General features: G+C 49.6%; 1 protein-coding gene across 1 annotated transcript; it reads left to right on the forward strand.

Annotated features, from left to right (window-relative positions):
* The first annotated feature begins 313 nt into the window (after positions 1–313).
* On the forward strand, positions 314–5485 carry LOC112107978 (mast cell protease 3-like). The gene is made up of 5 exons (XM_024201925.1): positions 314–371; positions 1038–1194; positions 1397–1532; positions 4298–4558; positions 5336–5485. Exons 1-5 carry the CDS (start codon positions 314–316, stop codon positions 5483–5485), a joined length of 762 nt encoding a protein of 253 aa, XP_024057693.1.
* Positions 5486–15674: the final 10189 nt, after the last annotated feature.

Genomic DNA, 15674 nt, shown 5'->3' on the forward strand with positions numbered 1-15674 from the left:
CAGTCCCCAGGGTGTGCGGGGCCCCAGAGCTGCACAGTCTCCAGGGGTACAGTGCTTCAGATGTACAACCCCCCAGAGGGTGCAATTCTCCATAATGCACATCCCCATAGGATCTAGGGCCCCAGATGTGTGCAGCCCCAAAGGTTTGCTTTCTGCTAGCTCTGCAGGGTGGCCAGTGACTGCCTTACCCTATGTGTGAACTCCTCCCCGGCAGGATCCAGGGGCTGTGGTTTACCCTGAGCCAAGCATCACCAGTCCTATAAATGACCCCAGAGACAGACACATCGTCTCCTTCCCCAGACTCCCTCTGACGATGCTGCTGCTGCTCCTGTTTCCCATGGTCTTTCCCCTGTCCCCCGGGGCTCAGGCTGGTGAGTACAGGAGGGGATAGGCGCCTCTGGCCTCAGAGGGAATAGAGCCTGGCACTACTGGAGCTGTCTGCAAACCCTGGCTCCTCCCCAGAGTAAGATGCTTCCACCAGGGCCATTGGTGTGTCCCAAGTGCTGTGGGGCTCCAGGGCCTATCGGTGTTTGCCCAGGACCCAACTAGGGAGCCTCAGGTCCGTGGGGCCTGGGGGAAGTTATCAGTGTGTGTGTGCCCAGAACAAAGCTGAGGTGCCCCCGAGCCTTGGGGTCTGGGGGCATCAGTTTGTGCCCAGGACCCAGCTGGGGAGGCATAGGGTCTGGTGGCAGGTGGGCAGGGACCTAAAGGGGCAAGGGGAGACGAGGGGGTTGATGCTACCATAATAAATCCCCTGAGAGGGAAGCAACACACAGAAATTCAATAAGCTGCTGATGTGAACAGCCAGCTCCTAGACAGGAAATGCAGGTCTGTGCAGCCTGTATGGTTAGAGCGGGGGAGGGAGGCTAGGAGCCAGGACTCCTTGGTTCATTTTCCAATTCTACCAAACTCTGGTCTTGGACTGGGTCTGTTCAGTGCCTAGAACAATGTAGGCCCTGATCTTGGTTAGCAGAGGGGTACACCAGCTGGCTGGATCGGGGACCTGAATTAACTCCTTCTCTTGGCACCTCTGCCAGGGGAGATCATTGGAGGACAGGAAGCCCGGCCTCATTCCAGACCCTACATGGCCTTTGTGAAAATAGAGAGAGAAGGAAAGGAAGGAAACATGTGTGGAGGTTTCCTGATCCGGGAGGACGTGGTGGTGACGGCAGCTCATTGTAACTGCAACCTGGGGTAAGAAATGCAAGATCCCTGCCCCTTAACCAGCCATTCTCCTAACCTGGGGCCAGGTCAAAGCTACTCCCCACCCAGCAGGGGAAAGGCCCTGGAGTGCTGGCATGATCTACACACACCCACTTTAATGAGGTTAATGACCCACGACTGAATCCAGAGTATTGGCCTGTCTGCAGCACCTGCATCCCCTTGTATTTCACAGCAACATCTCCGTGCTCCTGGGAGCCCACAACTTTGAAATAGATGAACTGGGGACGCAGACGATTTGGGTACATCGCCGAATCCCCCACCCAGAATTCAATGATGAGACATTTGAAAATGACATCATGCTGCTTCAGGTACTGCCCTCATCTCACCCCGCACCCCCAGTGACCTCACACTGCTGCAGGTATCACCCCATCCCATCATCCCACTGTGACAGATTCCCCCTGGGGTGCTGCTTGGAACTGGAGTACCACTGAGCCCGCCTGACCCAAAAACCTGGGCTCCCTTTACACTGTAATGGTGTGACAGTCTCTCAAATCCCCTCCAGCATATATACAGGTAGGGACACATCCAGCTGCAGCTTCACAACGATGTTGTGATCAGCACTGCATGGGAAGGCTCATCTAAGTAACTGACCAGTACTCAGGTGAAGACTAAACCCAAAATTGTACCATCTTGTGCTGCACAGAGAACTATACAGCTTAAGCTCATGAAATTCATCCCCTCCCTCAATGTGGAGAGGGATATGCACAGCTTTCTGCCCCAATATATAACTTTCATATACGCACTGGGTTAGACAAAACAAAACAAGTTTATTAACTACAAAAGATAGATTTTAAGTGATTATAGGGGATAGCAAACAGAGCAAAGTAGATTACCTAGCAAATAAGATAAATATGCAATCTAAGCTTAATATACTACACTGCTTACAAGTAGCAAATTCCCACCCTAAATGTTGTTTGAGGCAGATTTCAGATATTCTTGAAGGCCAGCTGCATTTGCCTGCAGCTTAAAACTTCAGATATTTCATTCACAGGCTAGACAGCCTTCCAGCCTGAGCTCAGTCCTTCTGCCCTCATTCAGTCTTTGTTTCTTAGATCTTTACAGCAGTCATCCTGGACGGGGATTCAGTGAAGAACGAACCATGATTATGTCACTCCCTTGCCTTAAATAGGTTTTACATATGGCAGGAATTTTTTGTCTTCCAGTGTGATTCCCACCCCTGGACAGTGGGAAAATACTGATATTATCATGGAGTCCAGTACCAGGTGGCTTGATCACATGAACCTGCAGCCATAACCTAAAGGCTGTTTGCAGTGTTCCCAGGAAGGCTTGCCTAGGAAGGCTTCCTAGTGAGAGATTAGCTTCTTCTAAGACCTATTTTTCTTCCTAATGGCCCTTACCAGACAGCAATCTAGATTGATTGCATTATGTCTAGTGGGTATTCCCCAGGTGTAAACACATTTGTAATAGGTGCATAGACAATATTCTTAACTTCAGATACAAAAATGATACATACATATAAATATGATAATCATGTTCGGTCAATCATAACCTTTCCAATGATATCTCACATGCCTTATCTTGCACAAAATATATCACAATTGTGTGATACTCATATCCTAACATTACTATGAAGAATATGGGTGTCATGGGCTCAATCACAGAGATCCCTTTGGGCCTGTCACCTGATGTGCTGAAACTACCTCTAAGCCCATTTTTCCTGCCAGCCTGGGCCTCCAGAACCCTGCCTGGTTGAGCCAGACATGCTAGCCCACTGCAACACAGACACAGAGTCCAGGCTAAAGCTGCAGACCTTAACTGAAACAGCTCAGCGGGTTACCTGTCTCCAGCACTCAGACACCCAGCTCCCAATGGGATCCAAACCGCAAATAAATCCATTTTACTCTGTATAAAGTTTATACAGGGTAAACTCATTAAATGTTCGCCCTCTGTATCACCGAAAGAGAGAGATGCACAACTGTTTGCCCCCCACCCTCCAGGTAACAATTACTACACTGGGTTTATTAATAAACAAAAGTGATTTTATTAAGTATAAAAAGTAGGATTTAAGTGGCTTTTAGCAATAACAGACAGAACAAAGTAATTCACAGAACAAAATAAAACAAAACACGCAAGGTTAAGATGAATACACTAAGAAATCAGTTACAAATGATAACTTCTCACCCTAGATGTTACTTCAGGTAAAATCCTACTCAGGTCAGTTGTCTTTTCTGACCTGGGTCCAGCCTGTTCTCACCCACCGCTGTGGTTACAGTCCTTCTATTTCCAGGTGCTTGCAGGTATCTCTGTGGAGTGGGGAGGCCACCTCTTAAGCCAGCTGAAGACACCTATTGTTTGCTTCCTCACTTTATATAGAACTTCCCTAAAGTGGGAAACCTTTGTTGGAAATCCCACCTCCCTCTGGAAAAGTACCAGATTCAAGATGGAATTCAGTATCAGGTGAGAGGGTCACATGTCACTGTAAGACCCCAGTCTCCATTCTTCCTGGGTTGGCCCACAGGTACACAGGAAGGCTTGCAGATAATCAGGGCCATTCACAACTCATTGTTTCTGAAGCACCCTTAATGGCTTCCACTTAATATGTTTTCATCAGTAATACAAGTTTATATCTTATTCTCCTAATTCCAGACATAGAAATAATACATGCAAACAAATAGGATGAACACACACAGTGGATTATAAACTTTCCAATGATATCATACAAGGGGTATTTAGCATACGGCAGTTATGTCATATTCATAAGCATATTTTCATAAAGCATATAGAGTGCAACATCACAATGGGGTGTAATTCCACCCCAACCTCAGTGAATTCACACTACTGCAGGTACCACTTTCATTCCATCCGCCCACCCTCACTGACCCCACACTGCAGCATGTAGCACTGCAGTCACATCAACCCTCCACCAGTGACCTCACACTGCTGTAGGTATCACTCTATCCCATCACCAAGCCCCCAGTAGGCACATGGCATCACAGATTTTCACAGTTCTCATGGGGATGTCCCACCTGGTCCCATCTAGCCCCATCCCCCCAGGATAGGATGCATCCCCCAAGAGGAGTTTGATTTCCCTTCTCTCTCTCCCCCATCACAGCTGAGGCACAAGGCCAAGCTGACTCAGGCTGTGGGCACCATCCCCCTGTCCCAGGAGATGGTGAAGAAGGGGACAGTGTGCAGCATGGCCGGCTGGGGACAGACCAGTATAAAAACAAATGCCCAGCCGTCTCCAACCCTGCAGGAGGTGGAACTGACGGTCATGGGCAAGAACATGTGTCTGTCTCAGCCCTATCTGCACTATGTCTCGTCCAGGATGCTGTGCGTGGGGAAACCCCAGGAGAGGAAGTGGCCATTCCTGGTGAGTGTGGGACAGGGGCACACAGTGCCCGGGACAAGGTGCTGCTAGAACAGGAGACCAACAGGGCTGGGCAGAATGGGGAGAGTCAGGATCCATGGTGATCCAGACAGATCCTGGGAACCAGGAACCAGAATTAGCCAGATCCTAGGAATCAGGAATAGAGGCTAGAAATCAGGGACAAGAACCAGGCAGTTCTTTCAAATGAGGAATGGATGCTAATAATTTGGGACAGGAACTGACTAGATCACAGAAATCAGGGACAGAAATTATCTGGATGTTCAACAAGTTCTAGAAATCAGGGACAAGAATCAGCCACATCCTGGAAATCAGGGATGGATCTTAGTAGTGAGGGAGAGATCCCAGAAATCAGGTTTGGAAATCAGCTGTATCCTAGGAGTCAGAGAGGGGAATTGCTGAATCAAGAATCCAGGGGTGGATCTGAGAAATCAGCAGGAGACCCTAGAAATCAAGGGCAGGAGTCAGGCAGATGCTGGAAATCAGGATTCGGAATTAGGGACAGGAATTGAGCAGCTTAAAGAAATCAGGGATGGATGCTAGAAATCAGACACCAGAACTAGGCAGATCCTAGAATCAGGGACAGGGGTTGGTTGGGTCCCTGGATCGTGGGGTGGGAGCCCTGGGCATGTCCTGGGAGTGACTTGACTCTGAACCCCCAGGAAGTGGGGTACAGAGCTGGATTTCAGGACCGTGAAAACAGAATGCAGCCCGCCCTTTGCTTGGACATTGGTAACCCCGCGCCTGGTGTTTACTTCTCAGGGCGACTCCGGGGGCCCCCTGGTCTGTGATGGGAAGGCCCAGGGCATAGTCTCCCATGGCAGCAGTGATGGGTCAACTCCCAGTGTGTTTACCAGGCTCTCCAAATACGTGTGCTGGATCGAGAAAACTCTGCACAAGCGGAAGCCTTAGAGGGGAGTGTCCATCTCTAATGTGAGTGGAGAGACAGATGGGTATTGCAGAGCGATGGCTGGCTATTGCAGATGGATGGATGTGTAGCCAATGATTTTAGTTTATTGCTCATTTGTTGTGTGATGTTATGATTAAACAACATGTTATGCCATATATAATCTTTCTGTGCTGATTAGAGTTAAATTGTAGGATTACAAAAATATAAGAATGATCAGTAGTTAGAAGGGATAATTAGGTTTTAGGCTGAGGCCTGTAAGATAGTAGCTTAGCCACACTAGGCCACACTAGGCCATAGGCTTAAGAAATGCTTGATATAAGTGACCGAAGAATGATCCTATGCCACAAGATTACGGGGACAGATGTACCCATATGTGGTGCTGTGAAAAATGAACAATAAGAGTAATTTTTTCCTTACAAGATCCCCGATAGTGAAATCTTTCTAACTTGTGCCCTAACTGCAGGGTGCACAATGTGCATAAAAGCTAACGCGGCATAGTTGGAATCACATTATAAAAAGAGGACACCCAGATTAGGAAAATTGAGCTTCCTATTGGAAACACCAGCAGGAACCACCCCTCTAGTGATGATCATTTGGCCAGGCAGCAATCAGACCTTTAGAATATCACTAAAGGATGTGAGTATAACTATATTTGTAACTTGTGCACAGGTCTTCCTAGAATTTCCATATGCTTCGTTAATCATAATTTTAACGGTAACTTTAATAAAACTTGTAAAACAGACTGGGCCTTTTATGTGTGAAATGTACATGTGGTCACAACCCTTTGTCCTTATGTGTTCCTAGAGACTCTAAATTTGAAGCAAGTAGCAGAGGTGACTTTCACTCTGTGAGTTTGAAACTGTAGCCACTAGAGCCGAACCTACGGTGGTGTAATACCACACTACAAAATTCACTTTAAATAAAAGAAAAGGCAACAGATGGATGGATATTGCAGAAGGGTGGATGGAGAGCTGGACGGATGGATATTGTGGATGGATGGCTAGACAAGGCAGATGAGAAGACTTAAGGATATTGCAGAAGGATGGACAGACAGAGGATGGATAGATACTGTGGAACAATGAATGGATGGATATGGCAGATGAGAAGGTAGAAGTATGGATGGATGGATGGATATTGCAGAAGGATGGCTGGATAGATGGATAGACGGATGGATGTATATTACAAGAGAACAGACAGATTGATATTGAAGAAGGATGGATGATCGTGAACAGATACTGGAGAACGATGAATGGATGGACATAGTATATGAGAAGACAGATGGATATAGAAGAAGGCTGTATGGAGGGATATTGCAGAGGAAAGGAGGACAGAAAGCTATTGATATTCCAGAGAAATGAACAGTCGAGCCTGCCGTGAGAGCTCCCTCCAGACAGAACTTACTCTTCTTATTTTCCAAGGCTACAGTGTCTGCCCTAGCCTTACAGATTCCATTCTATGTTTCTTCCCCACTGTCTTTTTTTAATTCATATGGATGTCCTATGCTGACATCACACCGCCTCCATATCTCATCAAACTCTGCGGGGATTGGGAGAGAGGGGATAAGGGGGTTCCCTAGCTCATAGCTTTCTGCCATATTAGATCACGATTCCTGCAGAGGGCAGCTCACCTACTTACCAGATTAGCGGTTGGGGTCACCAGTGTTGTCAGTTGTTGGCTGCGTGTGTGTTCTCTCTGTGTGCTGCACTGGCTCTGGCCAGGTAGCCCGTACAGCAGACTTCTATCGAACCGTCCAAGAAGACCCCAGACACAGTTCAGTGGCGAAGGAGCTTGGCCAGGTTTATTGCTGACAAAGCACAGTATTACTGCCCTATATGTGCGACAGGTACACCAACACATTTGTGCCTGTGACAATGGGCTCAGCTCATTGAGGGGGGTGACACTCCACTGCCCCCAAAACCAGACAAAGACAATCCCTCTGTGACCCCCCTTTTATACACTGGTATGAATAAGTTATGTATTGCCCCTCTGACGTGGTTAGCTACCCCCATTTACCGTGTGCCTGATAGTTCGCTCAAAACATCTCTATCCATCACCCTGTCATCCTGACCTTATCTTTAGGAGGAGTCAGTGTGTCCCTGTGTCACCTTCAGGGAGTGTGTTTACCTTGTATTAGGATGTTCTGGAACAGTCCTTCTGGTGCCTGAAGGAAGAGGCCAGTGAAGCCATCAGCGGATGTCTCAGCCGTACCACACACCTCATCTGGTGCATGCATGGAGCAAGCGGTGGGGGGTAGTGTAAGCTGCATCAGGGCTCAGCTCTACCCCAGATATGCACAGCTCCAGGCTGGGCCAGTGCCCAGATGTGCCCCAGCCCCAGCTGTGGAGGGCACGTAGCAACAGAGGAACCTTCCTGCAGCTCCTTCTCCTGGATGCCAGGGAGGAGGGGAGCAGCTTTGCTTTGCAAGACAGCAGGCAAAGGTATCTGTGAGCCTGCAGCTTGTGAAGGTTCCCAACCAGACACAGTAGCTCTCCCGGTGAACAAAGACGAGGCCGGGTTAACCACAGCACAGGCCTCAGAATAGGCCTCTCCTCTTAGCGGCTGAGTCACTTCCCCTTCCCCCCACTCTGCAGGGCTGCAGGGCACTGTCCAGGGTGAGCGCAGCCCTGCAATGCCCATGGCCCCACCAAAATGGACTCCACAGTTGAAGGACCCCAGATAGTGACTCTCCTTCTCCACCCTCCCTGCAGCTGGTGTGGTGTGGGGTCCAAGCACTGAGATGGCAGGTCCTCCACCCAACCCCTGGAGTGCATGGCCTGGAGGTTTCCTGCCTTTCATCCCCACTGCCCAACCAGGCCAGGCCTGTAACCCACCTCCCAGGCAGATGCTGCCCCCCATGGGCCCTGATATTGCTGCTACTGCTCACTGGTGCTCAGACTGTGACTGGGACGGGGGCATTAGGGTCCCATATGTGCATATCCCCTGGACTACCGGGCCCCAGATTTGCACAGTCCCAGCAGATTACTCTCTGCTAGCTCTGCAGGGCAGCTGGTGAGTGACACCCCACATGTGAACTCCTCCCCAGCAGGAACCAGGGGCTGTGGTTTGCCCTGAGCCAGCTGTCACTTGGGGGGTCCAGCCCCTCCTAGTCAGATCTATAAATGTCCCGAGAAGTAGATGTATCACCCACTTCCCTGATGTTCCTCTGACTATGCTGTTCCTGTTCCCTATTGCCTTTCCCCTGCCCCCTGGGCTCAGGCTGGTGAGTACATGGGAAGAGCCCCCCCTCCCCCAGCCCCATAGAGAACAGAGCCTGGATATGCTGGAGCTGTATGCAAACCCTGGCTCCTCCCTAGAGTCAGATGCTTCCACCAGGGCCATCGGTGTGTCCCCAGCACCCAGCTGAGGTACCATGGGGTTTGTGGAGGCATTGGTGCCTGCTCAGCACCCAGCTGGGGAGACTCAGAGCCGTGGGCTCTGCGGCGGTAATCGGTGTGTGCCCAGGACCCAGCTGGGGAGCTATGGGGTCTGGGGGCAGGGAGCTAAAGGGGCAGGAGGAGCAGAGGGGGTTGATGCTATAATAGTAAATCCCCTGAGGCGGAGGTGACACAGTGACGCACAGTACACATTGGTGTGAACAGTTGGCCCCTAGACAGGAAATGGAGCTCTGTGTGGTTAGAGCAGAAGGGGGGGCTGGGAGCCAGGACTCCTAGGTTTAGCTTCCTGCTCAGGGAGGGCAGTGGGTTCTGGGGGCACTGAGGGCAGTGGTGGATTCTAGTGGTTGGGAGGGGGGCACTGGGCATCCTGAGTTCATTTTCCAATCCTACTGCACACTGCACCAATGATCTGGAGTGAGTCAATTTTTCTCCTTGTGCCTGGATTTCCCAGTGTGTGAAATAGGAATGAGGATCCATCCTTTGTCTGTGTAAACTCTCTGGGATTCCTAATTTCCCTGTAAGCTGTGCAGATGCGTGGCCATGCAGCAGCCTATTTAGTGCCACGCGGACGCTTAGGGAACCCGCCCGGGGACCTGCCGCAGCAAGGGGAGGGCGCCCTTCCCCAGGTCCCCACCTAGCCTGTCCTCCAAACTGCTGCAGTGGGGGGAGGGGCGACCCAAACCCAGCCCTGGCCCGGACCTGCTGCGACTGGTGCAGCCCGCCCCCACCCTCAACTCTGCTGCCTGTGGCCCAGACCCACCGCAGCTGGGGTGCCCCTACCCTGGCCCGAACCCAGCTCTGACTCGGACCTGCCAGGGCTGTGGGAGGGGCACCTATCCTGTGGCCCCAGCCCCGGAGCTGCCCTCCTGCGGTGGGGAAAGGCGCCTCTCCCCCCGTTCAGGTGCTGCTCTGGGGAGAGAGAGCAGTGGGGAGTCCTCTCTCCCCGCCGTAGTCCTGGAGCATCCTCCTGCACCTCAAACCCCTCATCCCCAGCCCCACCATGAGGCCACACCCCAACCCTCTGCCCCAGCCCTGAGCCCCTCATCGCCAGCCCCACTGAAGAACCCGCACCCCCAGCCGGAGCCCTCACACCCTTGCACCCCAACCCTGTGCCCCAGCCCTGAGCCCCCTCCCACACTCCAAACCCCTCAGCCCCACCTCCACCACATGAATTTTGTTATATGCATCAATATGAAGTGGTGCACATAGCAAAATTCATTCCGCACATGGGTGGGGAATGTTAACGGTGTCATAACTATAAAGGGAAGGGTAACAGGTCTCCTGTGTACAGTACTATAAAATCCCTCCTGGCCAGAGACTCCAAAATCCTTTGACCTGTAAAGGGTTAAGAAGCTCGGGTAACCTGGCTGACACCTGACCCAAAGGACCAATAAGGAGACAAGATATTTTCAAATCTTGGGCGGGGGGGGGAGGCTTTTGTGTGTGCTCTTTGTTTTGGGGGTTGTTCGCTCTTGGGACTGAGAGGGACCAGACATCAATCCAGGTTCTCCCCATCTTTCTAAACAAGTCTCTCATATTTCAAACTTGTAAGTAAACAGCCAGGCAAGGCGTGTTAGTTTACCTTTGTTTTCTCAACTTGTAAATGTACCTTTTACCAGAGTGTGTATCTTTGTTTGCTGTACTTTGAACCTAAGACAGAGGGGGGTCCTCTGAGCTCTTTAAGTTTGATTACCCTGTAAAGTTATTTTCCATACTGATTTTACAGAGATGATTTTACCTTTTTCTTTAATTAAAAGCCTTCTTTGTAAGAACCTGATTGATTTTTCCTTGTTTTTAGATCCAAGGGGGTTGGATCTGTATTCACCAGGAGTTGGTGGGAGGAAGGAGGGGGATGGTTAATTTCTCCTTGTTTTAAGATCCAAGGGGTTTGGATCTGTATTCACCAGGGAATTGGTGAAGGTCTCTCAAGGCTACCCAGGGAAGGGAATTAGCTTTGGGATGGTGGCAGCGGACCAGATCTAAGCTGGTAGTTAAGCTTAGAAGTTTTCATGCAGGCCCCCACATCTGTACCCTAAAGTTCAAAGTGGGGAAGCAGCCTTGACAAACGGGAACACTGATTCTCACTATGTTTATCTGCAGTGCCCATCACAATAGGGGCCCTGATCTTGGTTGGGGTTGGTGCAGACACTGTGTGTGTTGAGTGGAGTGTGCATGAGAGAGGGGGTGTGTGTGTTCAGGGAATGTGTGACAGTGCGTATGTGTGAGACAGTGTGTGTGCGTTGGGGGGAGTGTGTGTGTGTGCCTGAGTGAGTGTATGAGCAGGTTATCTCTTTAAGAAAGCACTCAGGAGCAGGAGCCTGAAGGCTTGTTCAGACACAAGCCGCTGCCAGCAGCTCTGGCTCCAGAGAGGCAGCAACACAGACAGATTCTCCTAGCCTGAGCCTCATCCCAGCTCAGCGGAGACAGGGTACATGGGTGGGGGGAGGGGAACACCCCAACATCAGCCTTCCCTGCCCCTCCCCCACAGCAGATAGGCTCCTCCCAATCCCAAGCAGCGTGGCCAGGTGAGGGCTGCACAGGGCAGTGGAGCAGGGGTGAGTAGGGGCACCCCTGCTCTGGAGGAGTTACCTGCCTCGACTGGTCATCCAACTGCCGCTTGGGTCCCTCTGCTGTCTCCAGACACTGCTGCTCGCCTGCCTGCCTGCTGCCTCCATCAGCCCAGCTGACTCTCAGCAGGTCATGTGGGACTCAGACAAACCCTGGGCATGGAGCCTTGTTTGCAGGGCCGGCTCCAGGCACCAGGCACCCAAGCTGGTGCTTGGGGCGGCACCTGGAGGGGGGCGGCGCGGCGCTCCGGCCGCCGGGGGGCGGCCGGAGGCTTTTTTGCCTGGGGCGGCAAAAAAGCCAGAGCCGGCCCTGCTTGTTTGGCAGACCGCCCTGGGCCACCACCCTGGCCGCCCATCATCAGGGCCAGCCCTGTGGTAATCAAAAAAGCTAACACAGTGTTATGAACCATTAGGAAAGGGATAGATAATAAGACAGAAAATATCATAATGCCACTATATAGATCCATGGTAGGCCCACAGCATGAAGAGTGCATGCAGTTCTGGTCACCCCATCTCAAAAGAGCTATTAGAAATGGGAAAGGTACAGAGAAGGGCAACAAACATGATTAAGGGTATGGTTGGAACAACTTCCATATGATACATTAAAAAGACAGGGACTGTTCAGCTTGGAAGCCAGTCAGCTAAGGGGGCGAGGGGGGTGGGAGTATGATAGAGGTCTATAGAATCATGAATGGCACCAAGAAAGTGAATAGGAAGCGTTATTTACCCCTTCATGTAGCAGAAGAACCAGGGGTCACCCAATGAAATTAATAGACAACAGGTTTAAAACAAACATAAGGAAGTACTACTTCACACAATGCCCAGCCAACCTGTGGAACTTGTTGCCAGCAGATGAAGTGAGGGTGAAAAGTATAACTGGGTTCAAAAAAGAACTGGACAAATTCATGGAGGACAGGCCATCAGTGGCTATTGGTCAGGATGGGCAGGGACGTAGCCTCATGCTCTGGGTGTCTCTAAGCCGCTGATTGGCAGAAGCTGGAATTGGATGACAGGGGATCGATCACTTGATAATTACTCTGTTCTGCTCGTTCCCTCTGAACTGAAACATCTGGCACCGGCCACTGTCAGAGAGAGGATACTGGGCTACATGGACCTGTATGACCCAGTGTGGCCATTCTTATGTTCTTGTGATTGTAGCTCTCTGGAAGTGACAGGAATTGTCTGGCAAAAGAAGGAAAGTGAATTATTGAAAGGCAAAAGCACCCAGCATGTCTGTGACTTTGAAACTTTAAAGGAAATTGCTTAAAAAGGGGCAATCCAATTAATAGGCTGGGTTAATACAGAAACACAGCATTTGAAGTGACTAAGCCATAAAGAGCCTCAGATAAGCAAAGAATGAAAGAAAATGTGGATGTGCCTGCGCCATCTACTGGATAGTGATTGTAGCAGCAGTGAAAATAACAGACCAGACATCTGAGGCCTGGTCTACACTAGGACTTTAATTCGGATTTAGCTGCCTTAATCCGAATTAACCCTTCACCCGTCCACACTACAGAGCCAGTTAATTCAAATTAAAGGGCCCTTTAAATCGATTTCTGTACTCCACCTCGACGAACGGAGTAGAGCCTAAATCGATTTTGTTAATTCGAATTAGGGTTAGTGTGGACGCACACCACCGAATTACTGTGTTTAAGTTAATGGGGTAGTGTGGCCGCACACCACCGAATTAATGTGGTTTAAAACCGAATTAAGGTGCTTAGTGTGGCCGCGCACAATCGAATTTATACAACCTGTTTCCCAAATTCGAATTATCTAAATTCGGATTAATTCTGTAGTGTAGACATACCCTGAGAGCAGTTAGCAAGTGTCCAATAGAAAATAAGAAGATTGCCATCCTCCAACGAACCCCAGAACAGGGGACATAAACTGAGGTCAGTGCGGTGGACCTCAGCGTTAACTGAACTCACCAATGAAGCTGGAGAACCTAGAAGTGCTACCAGACATTTGTCCTGCTCTTGCTTTTTCCAGGTTTACATGAGAAGAAGTTGTGAGACTGCATTTTTGGGGACTGCTGTGAGGGAGAATTGGATTCGCTTTCCAGCAAATATATTTCTATTTGTTTAGGGCAGCTTTGTGCCAATAATTTTCAGATTAGGGCAGCTTTTAGCGAATATTTTCCAGTTTTTGACACATTTTTCACCATTTTTTAGTTTGCAGCAGTTTTCAGCTCTTTTTTGGGGGGGGGGGGGCTTTTGGGAAGTTTTAGGCAATTTTTGGGGAGGTGGCTTTCAAGAGAGTCTAAATTTTCCATGGGGAATCAACCCCCCTTTTCTGAATATCTGTTAAATAATAATAGGAAGGAAAGGAGAGATAATTAAATCATCTACCTTGCAAACGAGATTTGGGTAAAGCTGAGAAGAGGAGGAAAATCAGCAGAAGAAACAGTTGGAATGAGTTGGATGAAATTTTGATCACCTCAAGGAAAGATCTGAAGTGACAAGAATGGATCAGAGAAGCTCACATGCACAGGTCAGGAATATCATCATGGTACTGGTGTCTTCCATCTTCATGGACTGTCATAGGTTTCACCCCCACTCTGGACTTTAGAGTACAGGTATGGGGACCTGCATGTGAACCCCTAAGCTGAATTTCCAGCTTAGATCTGGTTTTGCTGCCACCACTCCCAAGTACTAACTCCCTTCCCTGGGTAGCCTTGAGAGACGTCTTCACCAATTTCCTGGTGAACACTGATCCAAACCCTTGGATCTTAACACAAGGAGAATTTAACCATCCCCCCTCCTTTCCCCCACCAATTCCTGGTGAGTCCAGATCCAATCCCCTTGGAACTTAACACAAGGAAAAATCAATCAGGTTCTTAAAAATAAGACTTTTAATTAAAGAAAAGAAAGGTAAAAGAAAACCCTCTGGGAGATAGCTTACAAGCTGATCTCACAGACAACAGATTCAAAACACAAAGGATGTTCCCCTGGGCAAAAACTTAGTTACACAAAAAATACCCAATTTGATTATTCCCTAATGCCCAAGACAAGTTACAAAGAAAATAAACATAAACCTATTTTTTCCCTTCACTGATATTCACTACTTGATAAGAGGCTGATTTCTGGAGCTTTCCCACTCTGGTCAAAACTGAAACTGATTCTAAACAAAGGAAACTTCCCTCCTTCCTTTTCAAACATCTTATCCCCCCATTGGTTCCTCTGGTCAGGTGTCAGCTAGGCTAGGTGAACTTCTTAACCCTTTACAGGTAAAAGAGGAGACTTAGGAGACAGGACATAAAGAGATGCAGTCCAGTGGGTTGTTTTCTTTGGTGTACTGGACATCCCTGAAGAAGAAGAAGATAGACTTTTGGCCTAGGCCAAGGCAGTACTGCCAGATGTAGATGTTCTGCCTGGGCTCCACGGTGATCTGGATTGATTCCTCTTCCTCCCAGGCTTTGTCCAGTACTCCTGCTCCATGCGGATGCTTTTCCTGCCATACTCAGTGTGCAGGAAGAACTGGGATTGGATTATGAGCTTCAACCCCACAGGACATCTCATTGCAGATGCTCCAGTTGTGCTCGATGATTGGCATCTCCTCCATGGCATAGCCCACCTTCTGGTGATCCTGTCAGACAAGATGATAGTGGGGTCTGTGGCAAGGCACCTTCTCGATCTCACCAGCCTCAGCTGTTTTTAGCCTGGGTGAGACAGGCTTGGGGTAAAACAGTCCCTCTTGGCTGCACGGGGGCAGTCCATCCTTCTCTCAGCCAGTCTTTTGGGCTTGTTTTTATCCCTTATGGGAGGGAATGCAGCCTCCCCTCCTTGTGAGGCTCGCTCTCTTACTGCTACTCGCCTACTGGCAGCTTGACTCCTCTCTCTCTCTTCTCCCAACAGGGGAGGGTTTAAAAAGGTCTCAGGCAGCCCTTAGTTGGAATCAGCTGATCCTAATTGACCTCAGGTAATTCCCTCTCAGCTGATCCTAATTGACCTCAGGTAACCCCTTCTCAGCTGAACCTGATTGACCTGTAGTCACCGCTCCTCAGTGGATAGGGAGGAGGGCCTTTTAACCTTCTGGGACTGTTTTCTACCCTCCCTCCCCCCGCAGTCATCTGTCCTGGGTTTATCACAAGTCAGAGTCATTGTGCAGGGTCTTGATACATTTTCAGCCACCAGAGGAGGTGCCTTTGGCAAGGATCAGTCCCCCAGGGAAGAAGATCAGCCTGTCAAGTGGATGGAGTAGAAGAAGATCAGTTTGGGGTAGCTCTCATC

This window comes from Terrapene carolina, unplaced genomic scaffold, assembly GCF_002925995.2.
Source record: "Terrapene carolina triunguis isolate 2854851 unplaced genomic scaffold, T_m_triunguis-2.0 Scaffold665, whole genome shotgun sequence".
Lineage (NCBI taxonomy): Eukaryota > Metazoa > Chordata > Testudines > Emydidae > Terrapene > Terrapene triunguis.